The sequence below is a fragment of the Phyllostomus hastatus genome, unplaced genomic scaffold (genome assembly GCF_019186645.2).
Source record: "Phyllostomus hastatus isolate PE091 unplaced genomic scaffold, TTU_PhHast_1.1 phas_scaffold_760, whole genome shotgun sequence".
Lineage (NCBI taxonomy): Eukaryota > Metazoa > Chordata > Mammalia > Chiroptera > Phyllostomidae > Phyllostomus > Phyllostomus hastatus.
This window is the reverse complement of record NW_025334040.1, coordinates 766,650-789,972: the sequence shown is the minus strand read 5'-3', so window position 1 is coordinate 789,972 and position 23,323 is coordinate 766,650. Positions and strand designations below refer to the sequence as shown.

General features: G+C 51.4%; 4 gene segments (V, D, J or C); all 4 read left to right on the top strand.

Annotated features, from left to right (window-relative positions):
• The first annotated feature begins 3,404 nt into the window (after positions 1-3,404).
• On the top strand, positions 3,405-4,097 carry LOC123810860. The segment is given in 2 exon segments: positions 3,405-3,551; positions 3,667-4,097. Coding segments are annotated over 2 exon segments (561 nt in total).
• A 3,227-nt stretch (positions 4,098-7,324) lies between these two features.
• Positions 7,325-7,861, top strand: LOC123810859. The segment is given in 2 exon segments: positions 7,325-7,437; positions 7,521-7,861. Coding segments are annotated over 2 exon segments (390 nt in total).
• Positions 7,862-12,294: 4,433 nt separating this feature from the next.
• LOC123810858 lies at positions 12,295-17,073 on the top strand. The segment is given in 3 exon segments: positions 12,295-12,401; positions 12,484-12,825; positions 16,979-17,073. Coding segments are annotated over 3 exon segments (486 nt in total).
• Positions 17,074-17,186: 113 nt separating this feature from the next.
• On the top strand, positions 17,187-17,791 carry LOC123810857. The segment is given in 2 exon segments: positions 17,187-17,243; positions 17,361-17,791. Coding segments are annotated over 2 exon segments (477 nt in total).
• Positions 17,792-23,323: the final 5,532 nt, after the last annotated feature.

The window sequence follows — 23,323 nt, the reverse complement described above, 5'->3', positions numbered from 1 at the left end:
AAAACCTTGAATGAGATACCAAAGATTTTCCCTTAATTATTGTAGAGAGGGTGTGTATGAGAGATGTATCATCAGAGAGGGGCCTCACCACATGTGTACATGTGAAGTATAACTGGGAATTGTGCAAAGAACACAATAAAGTGAGGACAAACTCTAGCAGCAGTCAGGGGAACCTGCATGCCCCCAGACAGTATAGATGGGAACTTGCCTGTGGCCACGGGGAGTGGGACAGGGAGGTGTGGGGACTGCAGACATACTGTGTGCAGAGCATTGAGAACAACAGCGTCATTGGAATTTGAGAGGCATGTGTGTCTCACAGTCAGGAATGAGGCACAGGTGGGGCCTCCATTATGGAGTGAGGGACTGTGCTGTGACTATACACAGTGCATCAGAATCACAGTATTGGGGACTCCTGTCATAGACATGGGGTACAGTCAGTGACCTGCTGGGCTGCAGGGACCACCTGGGCTCCAAGGCCTTCAGGGAACTTGGAGATGTGTGTCCTGCCAACACCAGGGGGCGCTGTGGGACTTTGCTGTGGTCCCTGCACAGCTGCTCAGGGAGGAGCTTCAGGTCCCCTCAGCCTGGCCCAGGATGTGCTGATGATTCCTTGAGGTCTGACATCTGCAAACAGCAGAGTGTTCTCTTTCTCCTGAGAAATCTCAGGAGAAAAGATTCCTGGATTCGTTGAGGAACTTCCAGGTTCCCAGGAACAGGAGGGAGCCCTGTCTTTTTAAGGTCCTGGCTGTCAGGCTCAGAACCTTTACCAGCACCAGTTCAATAACAAAAATCTTAATTATTTAAAGGTTTTAAAAAAACATCAGTTTCTTGGCATCTAGAGCCTATGAGGCAACCCTCAGGTCCATCAAATATGAAAAACACAAGGACATTTCCAGAAAGCTCTGGTTTTTCTTCCAGGTCAACATTGGAGGCATTTTCACACAAGTTGATTATGAGTCAGTGTGGAATGAGGACATTCCATTGAAAAGGAGAAACAATGTACACAAAAAAGATGCTTATAGTAAAGGTGTAGATTTCAGTCTTTAGAATGCACATAATTTTAAGATTAGACTGAAAAAGATTAAAGGGGAAAGCATCATAAATATATAATAGAGGCAGAAGAGGAAAGAATAAAGTGTCAGAATAGCACTGAAGGGACATGACAGGCCAGAGAGGAGAGCAGGAGGACACATCCTCTCTGACGGCGTTGAGTACGGAGACCGAGAGGGACACAGCCCGCCAGTACCTGGGCAGTGGGAGTGGGAATCGAACAGCAGTGTCTCTAAAGCACACCAAGAAGACAATGTCATGGAATAAGTGCAGATCCCATAGACTTTCTGTCAGTGTGAACCAACAGAGTGTGGTGAAGGTTTTGAGCCTCAAACTTGGATTAAGATGTTTCTATATGTGAAGTGGCATTGCACAAGCAGAAGAAGCAGAAGGACATGTCAAGAAATCCTGAAATATCTGGCGGCATAAAAACGGTGAATGCCTTACACATGTAGTCCCTTGGAAGTGATCGGTTATCTAGAGGCAATAATGTCTCAGTCCCAGCCCCATGGAGAAACCCACTCATTCTCATGTTCCTGGTAGTGACATCCCAAAGGTCCCAGGGCCAAATCTGGTTGCCCTCCAGAAGTGCGGGGTGTAGTCCAGGGGCTGGTGGGCCCTGGATCAGAGACCAGCAGGGGGCACTGTGGGGCTGGTCCTGCTAACACAAGGTTAGGAAAAGGCCAAGGAAAATGGATCAAACTGAGCCTGACTAAAACAATTAATATCCAACATCCATTGAAATATACAGGGGACCAGTGTTAAATACTTATTCAATTTATAACGTAATGAAGATACCAGGTTGTGGGGAACCGCCCTGCCTGATTTCAGAATCTCTAATCCTGACTGGCTAAGGCTGATTAAGGGACCTTGGGACAATAAGTTTCTGTCCTATAAGTCTTTGTCTCTTCACGACCATTAAGGAGACAAAGCTCATCTCCCTGGCAGGGGCACTTCCTCTGCCCCCTTTTACTTCACCCTGCTTGGCCCCAGGCCAATGACTGGGTAGCCAATGATGGGTCAGATCCCTCAAAGGAGGGAAGACCTAAGACAGGCATGGTCACAAAGGGGCCCTCAGGGAAGGACTTGGGGGCCTGTAAAAAAGGGGGTGATGGACCCTCACCCCTTGGCTTTGACATAGCCTGAGTCCTCATTCTGTCTGCAAGAAGTCTCCTAGTTTCTTGGCTTACTTCCTCTGCCCCACTTAAGCCAGAAACAATGCCCGAGGTGGGTGGAGCTCTGTGTTGGAAAGCCTGGGTTTTCTGGGGAGATCAGGCCTAAGAAGGAATGCAGAAAATCCTATGAACCTACTTTGCTAATACCCACAGTTTAAATAAGGGTCCAAACATAGAATCAGTTTCCCCAAAGTTTTATGGCCCTTTAGCTATTTGACCCTGACTCAAAATAAGCCCTCATATTTCTTTGAATGTTATCTATTGTTGGATTATTACTGCCTGACAATGGTTGATGAGCATTACCTAGAGGCCCTGTATTTCTGTGCAAATAAACCCAATAAAAGCCCATTGAGGAACTGACTCCTGCTCTTTCTCCTTCAGAGATCAGCCACCTTCCCTCCCCAAGGAGATCATGTCTTGGTAGACTTATTCTCATCCACAGTGGATGGGAGGGCTCTGCAGGCAAACCTCCCCACACCAGGTCATAGGTAAAGTTTGGCCAAAATTATATGCATAAAAATATACTAATGTCTGCTGAATAAAGGAAAGACATTGAAAGACTATTTTTTGTTCCTTGGAGAAATAGTGATTCATTTCTAACAAGGGAGGAATCACAGTAAAAAATAAAACTGTCCTGAAATAGGGCTCATGACACTGTGGGACTCTCACTGCTCTGGGCCTGACCCAACTCCAGGGAAGAGGACATGAGTGAAAGCAGCAGTGCGGTGCTTACCCCACAGACCAGCCGAAGGATGTGTGAACTGACTCACCCTGAGGAGTCTGAGCAGGACATGAAAGTGTCCTGGAGTGACGGGGAGGCCCCATAAGGGGGCACCGGGAACTCCCCTAAGGGTGCAGGTCGAGGAACAAGGCTGTGGGGAGGCAGGGTCTGTCTGTGATGGGCCTCAGCCAGCATGTCACACAGTGGTGTGTCTAGGACTGGGCACCAGGGGGCGCTCAGGGACTGCTCCTGAAGAACTGGGGTAATCAGAGCTGGATCCTGTGACTTGAAACTGCCTGGTGCCCTCTGCTCAGGGCACACAGCTGTGACCTTGCCACGCCCCGGGTCTCACACAGGATCACCCTTAACCTCCCTGAAGTGCCCAGACACAGGTACCTGACAGAGGGCCCAGGGAGGGATCAGAAATCAGGGTGGGGGTCTCATTTGCATGAGTGGTCCCTCCCTTTCTCAGAGTATGAAGAAGGGAAGGGAGAGGTTTGGGGAAGCTCTGCTTCAGCTGTGGGGCCACAGAAGGCAGGACTCAGGGATGGACTCCACCATGGCCTGGTCCCCTCTCCTGCTCACCCTCCTGGCTCAGTGCACAGGTGACTGGATAAGGCGACAGGGGAAGAGACCCTGGGAGGAAACCTGTGGGGGGTCTTCTTCCTGCTCTTGTCTCTGGACCCAGAATCACCATCTCTGTGTGTCTCCCTCCTCCAGGGTCCTGGGCCCAGGCTGTGCTGACTCAGCCGCCCTCAGTGTCGGGGAACGCAGGACAGACCGTCACCCTCTCCTGCACTGGAAGCAGCACCAACATTGGGGATGGTTATAGTGTGGGCTGGTACCAACAAGTCCCAGGAAAACCCCCTATAACCGTGATCTATAGTACTAACAGTAGACCCTCGGGGATCCCCGACCGCTTCTCTGGATCCAGGTCTGGCAGTGTCGGCACCCTGACCATCAGTGGGCTCCAGGCTGAGGACGAGGCCAGCTATTACTGCTCAGCATGGGACAAAAGTCTCACTGCTACCACAGTGCTACAGCACTGTGGGGAAGTGAGACAAAAACCTGCTGTCCCCTGCAGTGCAGTTCCCGGGTGCAGTCCCCACTCCTCTGAGAAGACAGCTGCTTTCTCGGTTTGCTTGGTCTGAACTCAGGTCTGAGACCCTCCACAGGGGACTGTGACAGGAACATGTGTCACATCCTTTGAACGCTGCCTCTGAGGCCTGTCTGTGGCAGCAACACCTTGTGCAGTTTTCTCAAACGAGGGGAAGGTCCTGTGTGTCAGGGGGAGGCTGTGCTGGGAACAGAGTCCATGATGGGTCAGCAAGAACCAGGGACAGGGAACCCATCTATGTCTGAGTCAGTGCACATCAGAAAGGCCCAGAGTGTGCTGTCACCAATATGTCCCCTCTCGACCTCCACCCTGCCCATCACTCAGGATAGATCCACCCTGCGTGGCCCATGATCCATTCCCTGGATCAGCTTTGGCACCTCAGCGTCCCTGACCCTCAATGGGCTGAGAGCTAGGATAAGGGAGCCTCTCACAGCCACCCTGTGACAGTGTCCTCTGTGCTCACACAGAGCTGCAGGCCTGTGGGACTTGAGACCAGTGGAAGCTCGTTCTCATCTACAGGGAGGGGATATCCCAGCCTTTGCCACTCAGGACACCTCTGGCTTCTGGTTTTGGTGCTGCCACCAAAGGCAGGTTCTTCCAGGGCAGTCCCTGGGGAGTGGGTGTGCCTTCCCCACCCCCTGTTCTCACAGCACCTCATGCAGCCCCTTCCTGGGCAACAGGTCTCAGGCAAAACAGGAAGTCAGCTCCCGTCAGCTGGGGACACAGAGTGGCTCTGCTCTGAAGCCCAGGTGCTGGAATGGGGGCACCATCTCTGGTCACTTCAGACCCAAACTCTGACTGGGCGTCCTGCATCTCTGTCAGTGACCACTGACTTCTTTCCTGAATGTTCCAGAGCTCCCACCTTGTCATTGGCCCTCACTGTGAACCCCTGTCCCTGTAGCTCCCAGGGAGAGGCCTCTGTCCCAGCTACATTGACCCCATAGCTCCTTGGGTACTAGCCGACCTTAGGGGCTGGGGAATTACAACATGTCTGTTCCCATCAATGTAAAGATCCAACCACGGATTTCTTCTTGTTTAAATGCACTGTTAATATTACCTGTCCTGTTGAATGACAATATAGGTGAAATCACACCCACCCCCAGCCCTGGGGGCACCTGGGTGCAGGCAGGGCCTCAGCTTTGAGAACACAGACCTGGCATCAGGCTCCTCCTTCTCATCAGTGAGGGGACCCTAAACCAGTTATATCTTCTGGAGATGCCTTAGTCTCCCAGTCTGTGATTGGGAGCTTGCCAGCATCTACCTCCTACTGCGTCCTGAGTTGCGTGGTGCTATAAACACCTGAGGTGCCTGTCACCTTTGGGGAGGATCCTCAGGACTCAGGCACAGACTTGGCAGTGGAAGGGTCACATGGAGGCTGGCAGAGCACAGAACTCAGTGCAAATAGACACGGTCTGCTCTGGATCAAGGGGGACTCAAAGCTCCTGCTGCCTGCATCCCAGGCATCTGAGAAGGTTGAAGGGACCTGAAAGTCTGACATCATCCCTCGGGTGGGCAACCTTCCAGGGCTCCAGTGTGGACAGACTCAGGGCCAAGTGCCTCCTGTGGCCTGTGTGCTGGGATCCCCGAGATGGCTCCCAGTGTTCCCCCCTCGTGTTCTCCCACCCTGTGTGATCCCCTCTGCTTTGAGACTGGATGGACTTTGTGACTGTTTTCTAACACCAGAGTCGGACAAAGTGATGAGAGGCCATTCAGTGTGGTTATGAGAAGCCTGACTTTCACAGGTCCACTCTCTCCTGGGCTCATTCCCTGTTTCCCTCTGTCTCTGTCTCTCCTTATACATGTCCACCTCTTCGTTCTCTGTCTCTCTTTATCTCATTGCTGTGTTAGCATCGGTAACCAGATGCTGATCAAGGAAGGGAGCCAATGGCATCAGACATTGCTGAACCTAATGGGCTGTGGAGAGGGATCAGACACTGGGCCTGCTGTGTTAGAAAGCTACAGCTCCACTCCTTTCCCAGGTGACTTCTGAATCCACAGAGTGGGCAGGAAGGATTGCTGCTGGAAGGATTGCTGCATTACCCAGGGAGGATAAAACACCTGAAGAAATTCCTCTGCTGGACACATGCCTAGCAGAGGCCAAGATGGCGTGGGGTGGGGGTTGCTTCTACTTTGCATCATGTGCAGTAGGAACTATGACGGAAGAGTGTCCAGTTTGGGAATAGGATTGGATTGGATGTTGGATACAGAACCCTGAGAGATGCAGGAAATGGATTGGTTAGAAGGAGGATCTGTGCCAGCCCAGGAAAATTTGGGAAGTTGATTGGTTAGTTTGGAAAGGTGCCTGGTCCTTCCCAAGGCCAAGATAATTTACTGTATATTGTCATGTATAATGTGCACTTTTTTGCCCAAATTTTTGAGGGAAAAATAAGGTTGGCCATTATACACTAGTATTAGGGTCACATTCAAGAGGCATAACATTGGGTATGATAATGCTGTCAATAATGCCCACAGAAACATGAGTGCACTTATACACGGTAAATATGGTAATCTCTGTTTAATAAAGAATCTCTCTCTCTCTGTCTCTGACTCTCTCCCAGTAGCATGTTCTCACTCCTTTCCATTGCAGCCATGTGGACCTAGCAGCACTTGCCTGTCGAGTATCGGCTTCATAGTGACGGGCAGACAAACCCGCATTGAATTTCAAGGAGACTCAGAGGTGGCAATCATGGGACTCACATTTGAGTCACTTACATTATAAATTCAAATGGAAGGGAATTTACCAAAATAAAAATGACACTTGATGACTAAAAATGGCACGGGATGGGTTGAAGAACAGACCAACAGTTACATTGAATTCGAGGAACTGGGGAGAAAGAGAACCAACAAGTATTCACAAAGATGGAAGACATGAGTCTGGTGATACCTGACAATAAAGTGGGATGTTCAAAGATTACAGCATATTGGAAAGAAATGGGACATTTGCTCTAAATGAGTCACGCTATAGCTATTATGGCCAGCAGGGGGCGCTGTGGGTCCACTTGAGGTGAACAAGGTCTGCAGTAAATTCAGATTTAATGACCGTGAAGGCAACAAGCTCACTGGCTTGAGGTCCATTTTACAGCAGGTGCTTCCTCCCAGGGGACCAACTCACAGCCCACAGGCAGGCCAGCCGTTGACTCCCGACGGTAGAGCTGGCCCTGGTTGAGGATGCACGAAATTGAGGGTGGGGAAATAAAGAGCTGAGATTTGCATCAAGCATTACCCAGACACAAACCTTTCCTCCAGGAAGCTGAGGGAGATAAAGGAGCCACCAGAGTGTCCAGTGTCAGCTGTGGGGCCAGAGTGTCCTGGACACATTTGCACCATGACCGGGACTCCTCTCCTGCTCCTGCTCCTCCTCACCCTCTGCCCAGGTTCATGGACATTTCAGAGAGCAGCTTTGGAAGGGACCTTGTGCCTTCCTTCCTCATTCCTCATGTGTCTGTTTTCATTTCAGGGTCCAGCTCTCAGGCTGTGGTGACTCAGGAGCCCTTCCTGACAGTGTCCCCAGGAGGGACAGTCACTCTCACCTGTGGCCACAACACTGGAGCTGTCACCAATGAGCACTACCCATCCTGGTTCCAGCAGAAGTCTGGACAAGTCCCCACCACATTGATTTATGACATAGACAAGAAAAATGGGTGGACCCCGGCCCGCTTCTCAGGCTCCATTCTCGGGGGCAAAGGGGCCCTGACCCTGTCGGGGGCCCAGCTGGAGGACGAGGCCGAGTACTACTGCTGGATGGTGTACAGCGGTGCTCGGCACAGTGACAAGTTCAGACCAGGACCCAGGACGTAAACCTCCCCCTGGCCCAGCCTGGTCTAAGAACAACCTCAAGGTTTGAGGGTCACATGATCCTATGCTTCAGTGCTCCAGACAGTCCCAATGGGACAGAGGGGACAGGAAGGACTCTTTAATGATGTCTACGACCCTGGAGCACTAAAGAGTGGAAGCCACAGTGAATGACGTGGGAGAAACTTTTCCAGACAGACCAGAAGCCATGTGTTTATGATTCTCAGGGAGTGGAGGGACCTCAATGGGCTGAGGAGGCCGAAGTCATACACATTTTCCCCAGAAAGAGACGTCCAAACTGTGAATTTTGTCAGCTGAGAAAGAAGGGATGGAATCACCATTTTGCATGTGACTAAAGTATATTTTTCATCACATGGGATTTTTAATCTGTGCAATGTTATTAAAGGAAATTAGGAACTATAGATATTACACAGCTTTTAAGAAAGCTCACTTCTTATCACTTGTACACTTTTTAGAGTTTAAGTAGATTCAGTCATTTTTGTCAGTTGTTTTCAGAATTCTCATCACAATACATGGTTATAATTGTATCATTAGTCTACTGAAATCATTTTAAATACAATGATAAGCTATTTAATGTTTCTTGAACTGTATATCAATATATACTAGAATGGCCACATAATATTATTTTTTAATTTAAGATCTACTGCAATTGTATAGCATTTAAAATATTATAATTTATACAAACTAAGGCTATTTATCACTTTGTGTCCATAAATCTTTCCTAATAAAATAAATGTGTCAAATTCAACTGCAAGTTTCATTTAGGGGACCCTGTGCCTTGCAGAACCAGGAACACTAATATGAGACTTTCATTAATGAAACCAGGTGTGTCCAACATCTAAAAGGGTGAGTGGATCACCCTGTTGTAGTTGAACTTGACTCCATGTGATTCAATTCATTTTATATTTCTGGAACCTATGCATATCTAAGCGCCAGTCACCCTGGCCTGGTGGCTCAGTTGGTGGGAGCCTTGTCCTGGGCACCAAAGTGTTGGGGGTGTTATTTCTGGTCACGGCGCATACTTAGGTTTTGGGTTTGAGCTCCAACAGGAACACAACGGAATGCGGGCAACTGATCGGTGTTTCTCTCTCACATTGATGTTTCTCTCTCTCTGTCTTTAATTTTTGCTCTTTCTCCCTTCCTCCTCTCTCTCTGGGATCAGTGGGCATATCCTTGGGTGAGGATAAGGAAAAAAAAACCTACTGAGCTCTAAAAAATGAACTTTATCTGGGCTAACACGGATTAGAAAAAACAGGCTGTAAGAGTTTTTCAGGCGACACATGAAGAAAGACATTCTGAGGACACACACACAGAGGTGGACAACGGTAGGCTTGCAGGTGTGAACAGGCAAAACACAGTTTACTCTAGTATTACATTTATTATCTGTTGTATTATTCATTCACATTGCCACTGCAAGCCTACTTTTGCTCACCACTGTACATTTGTATTTCCAGAATAAATTCAAGACCAAATGAGAATACACAGAGTAATCGACAACAAAAGACCTTTTGTCTCTAAGCATGTTTTATTGAGATATTTACATGGAAGTGCCTGCAGGGGGTGCTCCTTCGTTGGTCCTGTTCTTGAACAGGAAGGAGTGAGTCAGTCCGGGAGCACAGGCCGGTCCAGGGTCTCACAGTGGTGAGGTGATGGAGCCCCGCTGTCCATGCCCATAGGGTCGGAGTGAGGTAACAAATGAACACAGTGTGTGCAACTACACATGGTGATGAAGACAGAAGTGTTTCCCCAGCTGCTGTGGTGCAGGTGGCTGTAGTGTCGTCCCAGGAATCAAGGGGTCCGGGATTGTTTTCCCCGCAGGGCACATGCCTGGGTTGTGGGTTGGGTCCCTGGCCTGGGCAAGTGGGGGAGGCAACCTGCCCATGTTTCCAACTCACATCGATGTTTCTCTTTCTCTATTGCTCCCTTTCTTTCCCTTTAAAATCAATAAGCATGTCCTCAGGCGAGGATGAAAAAAGGACAAAAGAAGAAAGACAGTCATGTTCACCAGCAAACCTTACACCATCAAGTGTCAATATTGTGTTGCTAATGACACATTCCCAGTGATACGTCAGCACTGACCCAGGTCACAGACACGGTTCCCTCTGTCCCCGGAGCAGCGCACAGGGTGAAGGGACCCGGGTCCTGCAGTCGTGCACTGACCGGGCCCCGCACACCTCCCCTCCCCTCCTCTGCTCCGCTGCTGCTTCCCGCACCCTCTCCTCTGTCCCCGGGGCTCTCACCGAGAGCCAATCTCTGTAATGTGACAATAGAATTACTGTTTTTTTCTTTAAAAGGTGTGTCTATCTGCCTTTGGGTGTTTTCACAGAGATGCTGTTGATGTGTTTATTGTTCATCCTGAGACGCACCGAGTCCCTGCACAGGGTCGGTCTCCACGTCACAGACACAGGCAGGGGTGCTGCATAGTCAGAACATGCGGACGTTCCTTCCTGCTCCTGAGAACAGGTATCTCCTGAGCACATCAGAACTAGCTCAGACACACACACGTTTTGTGCACATTAATGAAATCCCAGGCATTGCCATTTATAGAAAAGAAAAGTTATTCTTTTCTGGTCACCCCCAGGGAGGTGCCGGGGACCACAGGGCACTGTGGGGCCAGGTGGTGGTGTCAGGGCAGGAAGAAAGAAGGGGCTGTGTGCACCCCGGACCTGTTCTCCCTGAGACCTGAAGACCCCACGGCTGAGGACGCTGTGCCTGTGGGTGGGAAGTGCAAAGATTTCCCGCTCACACAGGACTTGGGCTCCTGTGAGGGGCAATGGTTACCAGAGCTGATCTGCACCATATGCCTCCTTTCCCCTCAGATTCATCCTGGGTCCAGGGAAGCGCCCTCCACACACTGGTTTTCTTTAGCACCAGGTGCCAGGTCCTGAAGGGTCTGGGAGGACCTGCCCCAGGGGAGGGTTTGCCTGGAGAACCCCCTCAGGGGTGGAGAGGATGTCAGAGGGACAGGAGGCCCCTTGTCCTCGTGCCTGGACCTGAGGGAGAGGCTCCCTGAGGGTGTCCTGCAGGTGCACTCATCTCCAAACACACTCCCTGTCCCCTCCCTGAGGATGTCTTGTTCTGGGCTCCGCAGGTCTCAGGCTTCTCTGTCGCTCCAGAAGTCAGGGTCTCCCTCTGCTGACCCAGCATCCTCAGGGTCAGTGTCTCCAGGAGGTGGAATCTTCATCATCAGGAAACAGCAGTGACATTAGTGTCCCTGGGTCCTGTTATCAGGGCAGCTGGGAAACGCTCTCAACCCCAATCCACCAGCTGCCTATTTGCTGTGTGTCTGTGACCCAAGTATGTCATTGCCCAGCATTACCCAGGGAGTCCTGACTGCCATACAGCTGCCATCCTGAGATAAGGCCCCTCACAGCCAGAAATCAATGAGATCCTTTCTCATGTGCAGGGACAACTGACATTCCAACTGGCTGGGCAAGGCCCCGGGTTTCTCCGTAGCAGTTGTTTGCAGGACGGGTTCTGGGGGGGATGGGGCCAACCAGACAGGCGGGAACAGGCTCCACTGCTCCTGAGCTTCGGCCCACACCCCCGCATGCGAGTGTGTCTATCTACCCCTGTCACCCTGTCCCCCGATGGCCCGGCCTGGCCCTTCTCCATGCTGCTTTTGACTCTGCTCATTTCCTCCTATTTTGTACGGACATCTTCGTGCTCATGACTGTGTCCTAGGCAGCAGGAGCGACAGGCTGATGGACGTGCTTTCGGTTTCAAGATGACTGAGAGGTGGAAATTATGTGACATAGATTTTAACAGACAATCACATAATCACCTTCATAAAAAATTATAATTCTTTGGAAAGATGTGAAAAAGGGAGAAAATCTCAGAAATTTATGCATTATAAAATCAAATGGAAGGAAAGTTACCGAAATAAAAAAGACACACGATAACTAAAATCCTCACTAGATAAGCTGAAGAACAGACTAACAGTTACATTGAATTCCAGGATCTGGGGACAAAAAGAACCAAAAAGTATTCACAGAGACAGAAGAGCAATCATCCTGGTGATACCTGGACAATAAAGTGGGATGTTCAAAAATTACAACATATTGGAAAGAAATGGGACATTTGCTCTAAATGAGTTACACTATAGCTATTATTTTTGAGGCTGTCACCAGGGGGCGCTGTGTACCCACTTGAGGTGGATTAAATTCAGATTTAAAGACTGTGAAGGCAACAAGCTCACTGGCTTGAGGTCCATTTTACAGCAGGTGCTTCCTGATGTAAAATGCTCCCAGGGGACCAACTCAGAGCCCACAGGCAGGCCAGCCGTTGACTCCCGACAGTAGAGCTGGCCCTGGGTGAGGACGCACGAATTTGAGGGTGGGGAAATAAAGAGCTGAGATTTGCATCAAGAATGACCCAGACACAAACCCTCCCTCCAGGGAGCTGAGGGAGATAAAGGAGCCACCAGAGTGTCCAGTGTCAGCTGTGGGGCCAGAGTGTCCTGGGCACGTTTGCACCATGACCGGGACTCCTCTCCTGCTCCTGCTCCTCCTCACCCTCTGCCCAGGTTCATGACATTTCAGAGACCAGCTTTGGAAGGGACCTTGTGCCTTCCTTCCTCATTCCTCATGTGTCTGTTTTCATTTCAGGGTCCAGTGCTCAGATTGTAGTGACCCAGGAGCCATCACTGTCCGTGTCTCCAGGAGGGACAGTGACGCTTACCTGTGGCCTTAGCTCTGGGTCAGTCTCTAGTAGTAACTACCCTGGCTGGTACCAGCAGACCCCAGGCCAGGCTCCCCGCACGCTCATCTACAACACAGACAGTCGGCCCTCTGGGGTCCCTGAGCGCTTCTCGGGATCCATCTCTGGGGACAAAGCCGTCCTCACCATCTCGGGGACCCAGCCTGAGGACGAGGCTGACTATTACTGTGCTACAGATCATGGCAGTGGGAGCAGCTTCCATCACTCACAGTGGCTCAGATGCCGAGGAAGTGAGACAGAAACCCCTGGGCCCAGAGGTTATGCTCTGAGCCTCACGGGAGCTTCTGTGGGGGCCTCTGCAAGGTGGGCTCCTCTGCAGTCAGAAACGTCCATGGAAGGGGGTGGAGCAGCACACAGTTATGAGTGAGAGCACAGGGCGTCCCGGGTCACTCTTGCTGTAGGGGTGACAAAGCCTGACTGACTGCCCCCATAGTGTTGGAGTAAATTTTAACAAAATTAATATTTTTAAGAAAAAAATCACAGTTTTTTCCCACCGTTGTGTCTTCTTTTGTACTCACACAAAACCCTTCACTGCTGACATTTCTGGCTACGAAATGTGTGGGTGATTTTTCTTCACAACAAGCAGTTCCCTGTGACACAAGCTGGATGTCCCACCACACAACTCAGCTCCCACACGACTGCCTGGAGACGGTGTCCGGTCCGCAGTGAAGGGCTCCCTCCCACGGGCCTGCCTGCTCTTCAGGTGACGGTCACAAGCAGGACGTCCCCTGGTTTGCTCATGGCCTTGGCTGTAACTCCCAGGTTCCCGGGTCCCTCCCGAGGTTTCAGTTAATTTGCTGACTCCACCTGAGCTCTTCTCCCTCCTCAAGGAAATGGGGGGCAGGTCTGAAAAGTTCAGGCTTTGCATCCTGCCTCTGTCTATGAGTGAGCAGTCCGCCCCCAGGAGCCCACCCAGAGCCACCTCTTTAGAACAAAAGGAAAACCTGTCACCCAGGAAATTTCAAGGTCAGGAGGCTGAGACCAAAATATATTTTCTCTTATCTCACAATACTGTGTCTGCAAGCACCAGTGATGACCCAGACAGTCACTGTCACCCACAAATTAATGTCGTACGTGTGAATCCTGTGGTGCTTCCTTTACATCCTCACGGCCCCAGGCTCTTTAGCCTGACCGTGGACACTGGGCCCTTGGGCACCCTCCATGACTGGTGACCTCATGACTGTCAGTGGGTTCTCCTGACCCCACAGGCACCGACTGTCCCCCTGTCCTCTCACACTTCCCTGGGCTCCCCAGCCATCCAGGCTGTGGGCTGGGCTGCGGGGCATCAGGAGCAGGAAGTCCCCAGTGTGTGTCTGCCTTTCCTCCCCCATGAAGCTGCTGATGAGCCCAGACCCCAGGGGAACTTCGCCTGCACAGGAAGCAGCAGACACTTGGGGGGTGACTATGGCAATGGTCCGAAGCCCTCCCAGGTACAGCCCCCACATTTGTGACCTGGACGTGCTGTGAGGGCCCTTCCTGGGTTTGAGTCTCATTCTCCGAACTCAGTGCTGTCACCAGAACCTCTTGACCACCTTTGGGTCGCAGCCCCTGGGAGAGGCTGGTGATCATCGGTTCAGAGCTGAACACAAGCCGATGCCACACAGCTCTCCTGCCCCACGGGGACAAGGGGTGAACCTGCCCTCCCGGCCCCTGCCTGGCTCATCGGTGCCCTGTCCTTCCCTGTGACCAACACCAGCTCAGGAGTTTGCTTCTGCTGTCACTTGTTCTATGAACACAAAAGGGTTTCATTCTCTCAAGTCTGTTCATCTTTACAGTGTCAATGAAAATATCTGTTTGAAAATACGGTTCTCCCAAATGAAACAGAACTGCCCTGTTTCCAGAGAGAAACATTCCCGCAGTGCTCAGCGGGGGCAGGAGAGGCCTGCGTGCAGCAGGTGTGACCCCAGGGAACCCGGTGACCCTTCCTGCTGCCGGCGGAAATCGTGTCCTTTCACGGGACCCTGAGAAAAGCACTTCTCGGACTCACTCATGGGAGACTGTGGGGTGACAGGATTTATTCGGGTGGAAGTAGAAGGCCGCTGCTGTGTCACACGTCCGTCTGTCCCACCATGGAGAACGTTCAGCTGTGGCTTCAGCAAGGCTGGAACATAGGCCAGTGTCCAGCGTTTCTGTCTCGTATGGAAGCTTCATCCTTTGGATCCCATGGGGCCTGCTCTGGGCCCTGACTGGCTGTTGGACCCAAATGTTGCCATAGAGAGAACACGTGAATGAACCAGGCAAAATAGTGCATGAGAGAGCGAGAGCGAGAGCGAGAGCGAGAGAGAGAGAGAGAGAGAGAGAGGACTCCCTGTACCCTGGCATTATGTTATATCAGGCTTAGGAAGGACCGTGCCCTTTTTACAAAGAACGAATGAACTTCCCACACATCCATGGGCTTGCTCTGGGCTAACCTTCTAGCCAGTCCTGTCTACTTAGCGGGGATTACAGCACCCACACGTTTATGTGAGAGTCATGGCTTCTGTCGCTTTTATGTGCAAAGGTTTGAGGGCACCTGAAACGCACACACGAGGCCACGAACATGATGACCAAGCACTCTCGAGTGGGTGTGCTCTCGCAGTCAGCCGGGGGTGGGCTGCAGTCACGGGGGAGGGCAGACACACAGGAGGGGTCCTGTGGATGATGTGCCGGGGAGGGTGGAGACAGGGGGTTTTATGAAGTATTCTCTACAATGTGTGTAACTTCAACATTCTCTCCATCACATATAATTTTAAATTCTCTGTTTCTCTGAGTGATAATGCATTTAGGTCCTGTCATTAAGAGAAACTCAAAAGGACCGAAAGTTGTATTTTCACTATATTCTAAAGTTTAAACCCATTTTCCCCCACAGACAGAAGAATTTGATGTGGATGGAGACCACAGGAAAAAAGTTCTCCATGATTTTCCAGCTATAAAGATGTCAGGGAAGCCTGGTGTCTGAGAGCAAGAGGAGGGGTTCCAGCTGGGCATGGAGGGGGCTGGTCATGAAGCCCCCTGAGGGGATCCGAGGAGTTGGGGTTCTGTGCAACCAGCACGAGGAGCCACTGAGGGTTTTGATAAAGGGGTGACCTGCCTGAGAAGAATGAGAAAGAGCCCTCGAGTGCCTGGAGGACACAGTGCCCAAGGTGAGCAAGGGATCCTGGCCAGAGTCATTGACTAGGAGTCCCCATGAGTCTACACATGTGGGGACCATGGGGCCGTGGGCACAGGTACAGCAGAGGTGGAGCTGGGCACAGAGGGACGTGCTGGTCTCTGCCTCCAACTGCCCAGACACTCAGCTCGTCTGCAAATGCATCACACCCTTTATTATCTTGCTGCTAAAACATGACAGTGAGGAAGATCCAGGCAGGGAAAGCTTTATTTAGAATAGGAATAAATTGAGGACACCTGGGACAAAATTCCGACGAGGAACATGTGGCACAGAGAAGGAGACACTGCAGACCTGAGACTGTGGGTCAGTTTCTGAAACGAAGACACAGTCCACATTCACCACTGGTGCTTGTGAAGCCCAGCAAAGCCATTGTTATCATTATTTTTTTACCAATTAATACTAAATTAAATCAGATCTCCATGAAAACTGAAAATGCCCTGGCTGGTATAGGTCAGGGGATTGAGAGCGGGCTGTGAACCACAGGATTGACAATTCGATTCTCAGTCAGAGCACATGCCTGGGTTGGGGGCCGCGTCTCCTGTGGGGCCCACGAGACAGGCAACCACACAGTAATGTTTCTTTCTCCCCATCTCTCTAAATAGATAAATAAAATCTTAAAAAATTATTTTAAAAAACTGTAATGCATTCCACGAATTAAAATGTTTGCCACATTGTTCTCCCTTGAATATGCCTCTGAACATTTCCCTGGAAAACCCCCTTTCTGTGTCGTTTCCCCGAGCAGCCCCTGTGAGCCCTCCAAACCAGATCAGCTGTCCGTCATCTGCCATGTGGGACAGGAAGCTGTCTGTGTATGTGCTGTGCCGTATCTTCACTGGGGGTGAAACCAAATCAATTTGTCATATGTGTACATGTTTGCCCCTCCCAAGATGAGACCCCTGGAAGTGAGATGACTTCAGAGTCACGGTATCAGAGTCACAGTATCTGGGAACCAGACCCTGGATGTGTGAACAGAGTCAGTGGCCTGCTGAGCTGCAGGGACCAGCTGGACTCTCAGGGTTTTGGTCCAGTACACATGTGGGTCCTGTGACTAGCAGAAGGTGGAGTGGGATTTCACTGTGGTCCCTGTACAGCTAGCTGCTCAGTGAGGACACACCACTCAAAGGAGCCTGAGCCTAGAGGCTGGGCCCTGTGCTACTATATGGGCCTCAGCAGCTGCGGCTGCTCTCGGGACTGGCATATTCTCCTGAGCGTTAATCTTTGTGTGGTCTCAGCAGGTGCTTCCTGCCAAGGGGTCTCCAAAGGGGTGAAGCCAACCTCCATCCCCCTCAGTCTGGTATGTGAGCTGAGTTCCAGCATCAAGGCTCAGTGAGGGGCTGGACAGCTCCTGGATGGACACACATTTGCATGGACAGCCCCTCCTCTGGCAGAGGGTGGGGAAGAAAAGGAGGCCTGGGCAGCCCAGCCCCACTGTGGGCTCAGGGGCTGTGTGCACCATGGCCTGGACTCCTCTCTTCCTCGTGCTCCTCTCTCACTGCACAGGTAGGGACAGGCCTCGGGGCCCAGGGCTCAGTTCTGCTTTATTCCTTTCATGTTCCATCTCCTGAGAAACTTACCCTGGTTCTGCCCCATCACTGACAAGTGTCTGTGTTTCTGCAGCTTCCCTCTCCCAGCCTGTGCTGACTCAGCCGCCCTCCCTGTCTGCATCTCTGGGAGCCACAGCCAGACTCACCTGCACCCTCAGCAGTGGCTCCAGTGTTGGCAGCTACTACATATACTGGTACCAGCAGAAGCCAGGGAGCCCTCCCCGGTATCTCCTGTACTACTACTCAGACTCAAGCAAGCACCAGGGCTCCGGGGTCCCCAGCCGCTTCTCTGGATCCAAAGATGCCTCGGCCAATGCAGGGATCCTGACCATCTCTGGGCTGCAGCCTGAGGACGAGGCTGACTATTACTGTGCTATATGGGACAGCAGCAGTAGTACTTACACGGTGCTCCAGAGTCACGGGGAAGTGAGACAGAAACCTCCCTGTGCCCTTTCTGCTTGGGCTGCCACCCTGGTTCTGCCTCGAACCAAGCCTTCCTCATAGATGACAAGTGTTGTCACCTCTTAAGTCAGCACTTTCTGTCCTAGGACTCATAGAGGTGCCAGTGTTTTCCATCTTCCTATGTTGAAAGTTAATTATACCAATTGCTCATATCTCCTTACCCTGACCCTGCCTACGCAGTTACAAATCTGTTCTTCTGGCCACTACCCCTCCAAGGGGACGATGGACAACAAAGGAGGTGGTTGTGCCCACCGTGCACAGGTGAGACTCGACTCAGGGCTGTAGATGGCCTGAGTCCTTTTGGTTGCTCACTGGGTCCAATATGCCTCCAGCCCATCACCCAGGAGAGAGCTCCAACTGTCAGGTCTCCTTCCTTTAATCTGGTCCTTGTGACCTGTGTCTGGGGACTGTTTTCCCTCCTGAGGTTCAGAAGAAGCAGGTGACCGTGGCTCTAGGAATTCTAGCAGTGTGCACAGTGAAATTGGACTGTGTGTGTGACTTACCTGTGTGCACAAAGACACTAGCATCATGCTTGTGCAAGGGCCATAGTTCTTCCTCGTCCTAAGGTCATTTGTGTGTCATGCCCACATTTGCCTGAGGATGGGGACTTGCGTTCCCTTGGCGTAGGCAGATGACTAAGACAGATCCCGTGAACTTAGTAAAGGAAGAGGAGGATGTGGGGGAGTCATGTCCCTACACTAGTGTTCCAGGGGCCCGATAGTGAGGGCACTTTCCCCCTGACTCGGGGTCCTCCCCTCTGCACACTTCTCTGCACTGGGGAGGGGCTGAGAGGTTCTTGGAAATGGCTCATCACAAGCACCTGCCCTGGTTTTTTCTGTCCCCTAGTACAGTGTCCGTCCTTCGTACTGGCTTCCAATCCTGCTTAGGGTGAAGCCGTAGCCTGCAGGAGACTCGACAGCCTCTGCCAGGGTGGCCTGACCTGGGCTGCCCTGGACGGCTGCCTGTGCCTCCTCCACCGACCCGAGCCCCCTGGTGTCCAGGAGCCATGCCCACAAGTCATGTTCTCGGCCCTGTGTCTCCACTGGGCAGCTGCCAACTCTCCTCCGTCACATCTCCTTTCACGGCCTCTCACCCACTTCGCTGATCACAGATGGAGTGTCTCGGGTGCAGCTTCGTCCCCCAAAGCAGGGCTCCATATCCATTCCACTGCCCCTGGTCGCACCCACATCAGCTTCTCACGAGGCCCAGGAGAGGGGAGCTGGGCCATGGAAGTGCTGAGCCCAGTGTTGTAAATTTCCCCCATAAACCCTGAGGGGGAACACACATGACACTGGGGTGTTTGCATTTGCACCTGGTGGAAGTCAAGGGCATTTACTTCTCGTGAAACCCAGGTGTTTGGTAGAGTCTAACAGCTGAGTGATGTGAGAGACAGGAGATCATTCATATATTAGCCGTCATTCCTCATGCTACCTGCACCCAGCGCTTAGTAACGACTGGTCAACAAATGCACCAGTTCTGTGCATTTTTCGTAAATAAAGTTTCATAACACATGGTCCTGTGTAAATGATGTCTTTCATTTAATTCTCTTACATAATGTCTTTGGACTCCACTCAGGACGTAGAGTGAATCTGCACCTCTTCGTGTTCGTTGGCACACAGTGCTCCGTCATAGGGTCACAGCACAGCGTGTTTCCCCATTCATCAGTGGAGGGGCAGGGGGGTTATTCACACCTCACCACTGATTAGGCACATTGCTGCCACGAACATTTCTGTGCATGATTGTGTGTGTGTGTGTGTTCACATTTTAATTTTTCTTAGGTAGTTACCTAAGAGTGGAACTGCTGGCTCATGTGATAATTGTAAGGAATGCTTCTTAAATGCCTGTCAGGCTGTTTCCCAAAATGAAGAAAGGCTGAAATGAAGCACCGATGACATCGGATGGGGAGACAGTTTGATGAGCGAGTCCTGCAAATCAGAGAGGCTTGGGTGGAGCCCTGGGCTTTTCCCAGATCCCTGACCTTGCAGGCCCCCTGACTGGGGTGGTCCTGGGGATCCGTGCATTCAGGGTTCGCATGCCCAGGACACTCAGGAGGGTCATGGGGGATGGTTTGTGGTTGTGGGCCCAGCAGAGGGTGCTGTCGGGTGTCTGAAAAGCAATGGTCTGGGCTCTCCAAGACTGGACATTTCTCAGGGCTTGGCTCTGAGCATCTTTATTTTCATCCAGAAACAATTCTAAGGGCCTTCCTATTTTAAAGGAAAAGGTGTAACTTTTTTATTACAGCCTTATAGCTGCTTGTTGCTACTAGTCCTGGAGATGCGCTATGGCGGGAAAACCAAAGCGTGGACAGGAGCACCCATAGGTGGAGGCGCCTGTGCGCGGGTGGGGCTGAGGGTGAGAGAGAATTGGGCCAGTGAGGCCCGATCGACCCGCACTGTGTCTCATTCATGATGTTTCTGACTAAGGGGAGACATACATGGGTGAGGATTTGGATGTTTTCCCAAGAGCACATGTTGTTAACATTGGAATATCGGCCTCCATTAAATCATACAAGTCGCGGTTGTCCCATGCATCAGATTGCTGGGAGGAAGAGAGTTCTGAGAAGAGCCGAGGTGATCAGAGAGGCACGTGGAGGCCAGGTCTCCATGAAGACACTGCTCTTCCGTCAGCGACTTGCCAGCTGATCCTCGGAGGTGCACTGAAGGGACGATGAAATTGAGAACTTCGATAGGGACAGAGGGCAGAGGACTGTTGTCATTATTCAGGGCAAGTTAACAGAGGCTGGGCCTTGGTTAGTCGAGCTGAGTGGCAGAGAGCAGAGTTAAGATGCGTCTTTGCTCCTCAGTGTGCAGCAGCAGGGGGTTGCTTGGATGTCCGGGTGAGGACACGTGGGTCCCCTAGGGCGGCTCCATGCCCTGACACGTGACGTAGACGAGGGTGCTGGATTCCAGCACAAATCCCAGTGACTCCGTGACAGTGACTTCACCCTTCTTCACCTGTGTGTTAAGGAGGCTGGCTAAGCATTCTTTCTCTTATATTGATTGACTCGGGGATGTTTTCATTCATATACTTTTTAACTACCTGTTAAGTGTCGACCCTCTGCAGGGTTTGAGTGACACAGCATTTCCTTCACTCACCTACATGTGAGCTGAAGGCCAAGGGCACCCAGACAACAGCCAGTAACGAAGTCTCCCGGCTCAGAGGATCCACATGGGCCCCAAGGAAGACCTGACCCTCCATCTGGGGCCACACCAACAACAGCATCAGGGGAGACAGCATGGCTAACATCCTTTCAGGAAATGCAAGTCTACTACTCAAATTTGGGCCAAAGTGGGGAATAGGGAGGCAAAAATTTAAAGAAGCTAGAGTTGTGGGGGTTGGAAAATAAAGATTTTGTCACCCATTATCCCCCAGAGTCCCACAGATTCCAGGAGTCAAAACATGGCTAACCCTCCACTTTGGTGCTCACCTGGATGACAGACTGCACGACAACTCTCCCGTCTCAGCCAACTCCAGTCCTGACCCCAGGCTCCACTTTCACCTCTGGTCCTTCTCCAGAGGTGAAGGAGAATCGTATCTAACGGCTGGGACTCCAGGAGAATCCCTGACTGTCATCACAGCAGATAGGTAACTGCGGGGAAGAAGATGGCACAGTGTGGCCAGGCACCACCCCCTCCGGTGGCAGGGACTCCTGCATGGTTCTCAGGCTTCTTTGGAAACCATGTGTTAGATCTGGGCAGGCCAAGCAGGAATGAAAATCACCAGGCGAGAAAACGGCACCGTGGGAAGCTGCCTGCAGACCCTACCCAGGAAGATCAGGGTCTGGGGTCGGCTTATCCGGCATAACAGGATGCAACTTTCACCCAGCAACCAGCTCTAGCCAATCAGACTCTGATACCCCAACCGCAGGTTTTTACATTTAAAAACCCTGATCTAAGAACAACCAAGTGAGTCCAAACCTCCCTCGGTTGGCCCCACTTTCGCTCTTACACCCTGCTAATAAGCTCTGCTCTCCTTAGCTCGCTGTGTCCATCCGGTTTCTTGAGTGACTCCCACCTAACACTGTGGAACCCACCTGATGGTTTCTGAATCCATCCATTTGCTATCCAAAAGACACCTGGGACAGGACCTTGCCTTTGTATAGCCCCCTCTCCCCTCATGCCCGCCGTTCTGTGGGCCGCTGTCTCTGCCATGAGTCTTCCCTCTGAACTCTGGGAGGTTGGGCTCCTCAAGGACACCTTGGGTCCCTTGAGTTGGCAGAGGGCCCAGACCTGGGCAGGGCTCTAAGGCACATGCTTCTGTCACCTGTCATAAAAAGGAGAAGACATCACGCTAGCAAATCCTGCCCTGGAATTTAAGTCAGGAAACTCGGGGCACAGGTAAGTGACCCCTAAACCTTTTTGGGTGACCATGCCCACTCCTATCTGATACCCATGACAGCCTGTTTAAGGGACTTCCTCATAACACAGGGGGAAAAAAAAACCCTTGCCCTGGCTGGTGGGGCTCAGTTGATTGCTGTGTTATCCTGTAGCCAGAAGGTTGCAGCTTTTATTCCCAGTCGGGACACACAGGCCAGATACGGATTCAAACCCCAGTGTGGGCGCGGGCACATACAGTCCCTGGTCTAGGGGTCATTCCCCATATCTGCCCACGTGGGAGTTGACTAATCAATGCTTCTCTCTGACACTGTTTCCCTCTCTCCCTTCTCTTTCTAAAAGCGATAAAAAAAAAGTGCCCCATTGTTTTTTCTGAAATGTCAGGCAATTTACTGCATGAATGAAGGTCACACACATTTTCTGTGAGGCCAGCCACTCAAAGCCACCTTTAATCATGTACTGGTATTGGGGGTCACCCTGACAATTCTCTTATGTCTTTTTTCCATTTCAGGTTTCTGATTAACCCCACATACTACATCATTACATGCTCCTCAGACTGGGGAATGCAGAGCCCCGACCCTGTGCCAGGTGCTGCCGACAACAGAATATCTGTGTGTGGCACAGCTTTCTGGAGCATCCATTCCCTGAGAGATTTGAAGAAACGAGTTCAGCGGTTGGAAATAATCCCCTTCCTTCCCGCCACAGGCAGTTAGGACAAGATGGAGAAGAGTGGGGAAGGGGAGAAGTTTCCAGAGAAACACTCCAGTCTCTGAAGTGTCACCAGGCGGCCTGGGGGAGACTGCAGCGACGGTGGCAGCCTCTGCTCTGGGCTCCAGGCAAACCTGGCAGCTCGTTGAGCTCAGTGGCTATTTTGGGCACAACACTTTTAAAGGCTGTGAAGGTGCCAGCCAGCCTCTTTATCGGAACCTTACTGAGTGAATGCCCAACAGTCTGCAAACCTCCATCCTCCCTAGCACCAGGTCCTCTGCCCTGGGTGCACTGTGCACACGTGGACACCTATACTTCTTGAACAGCTCACACCACAGCTGGTTGTGCCCAGCACCTGGGTGGCCTCCTTGGACTCTCTGTAAGTCATGGTCTTCCGGCAACATGTGAAGTGCAGGGAGTATGACTTGTCCTCCACACGTCCTTGACCCTTGCGTGGAGAATGCTGATCCCATGACGGAGTGAATGTGCAGGTCGGCAGTTCAGAGCATCGGAATTGCCATGTCCACATAGT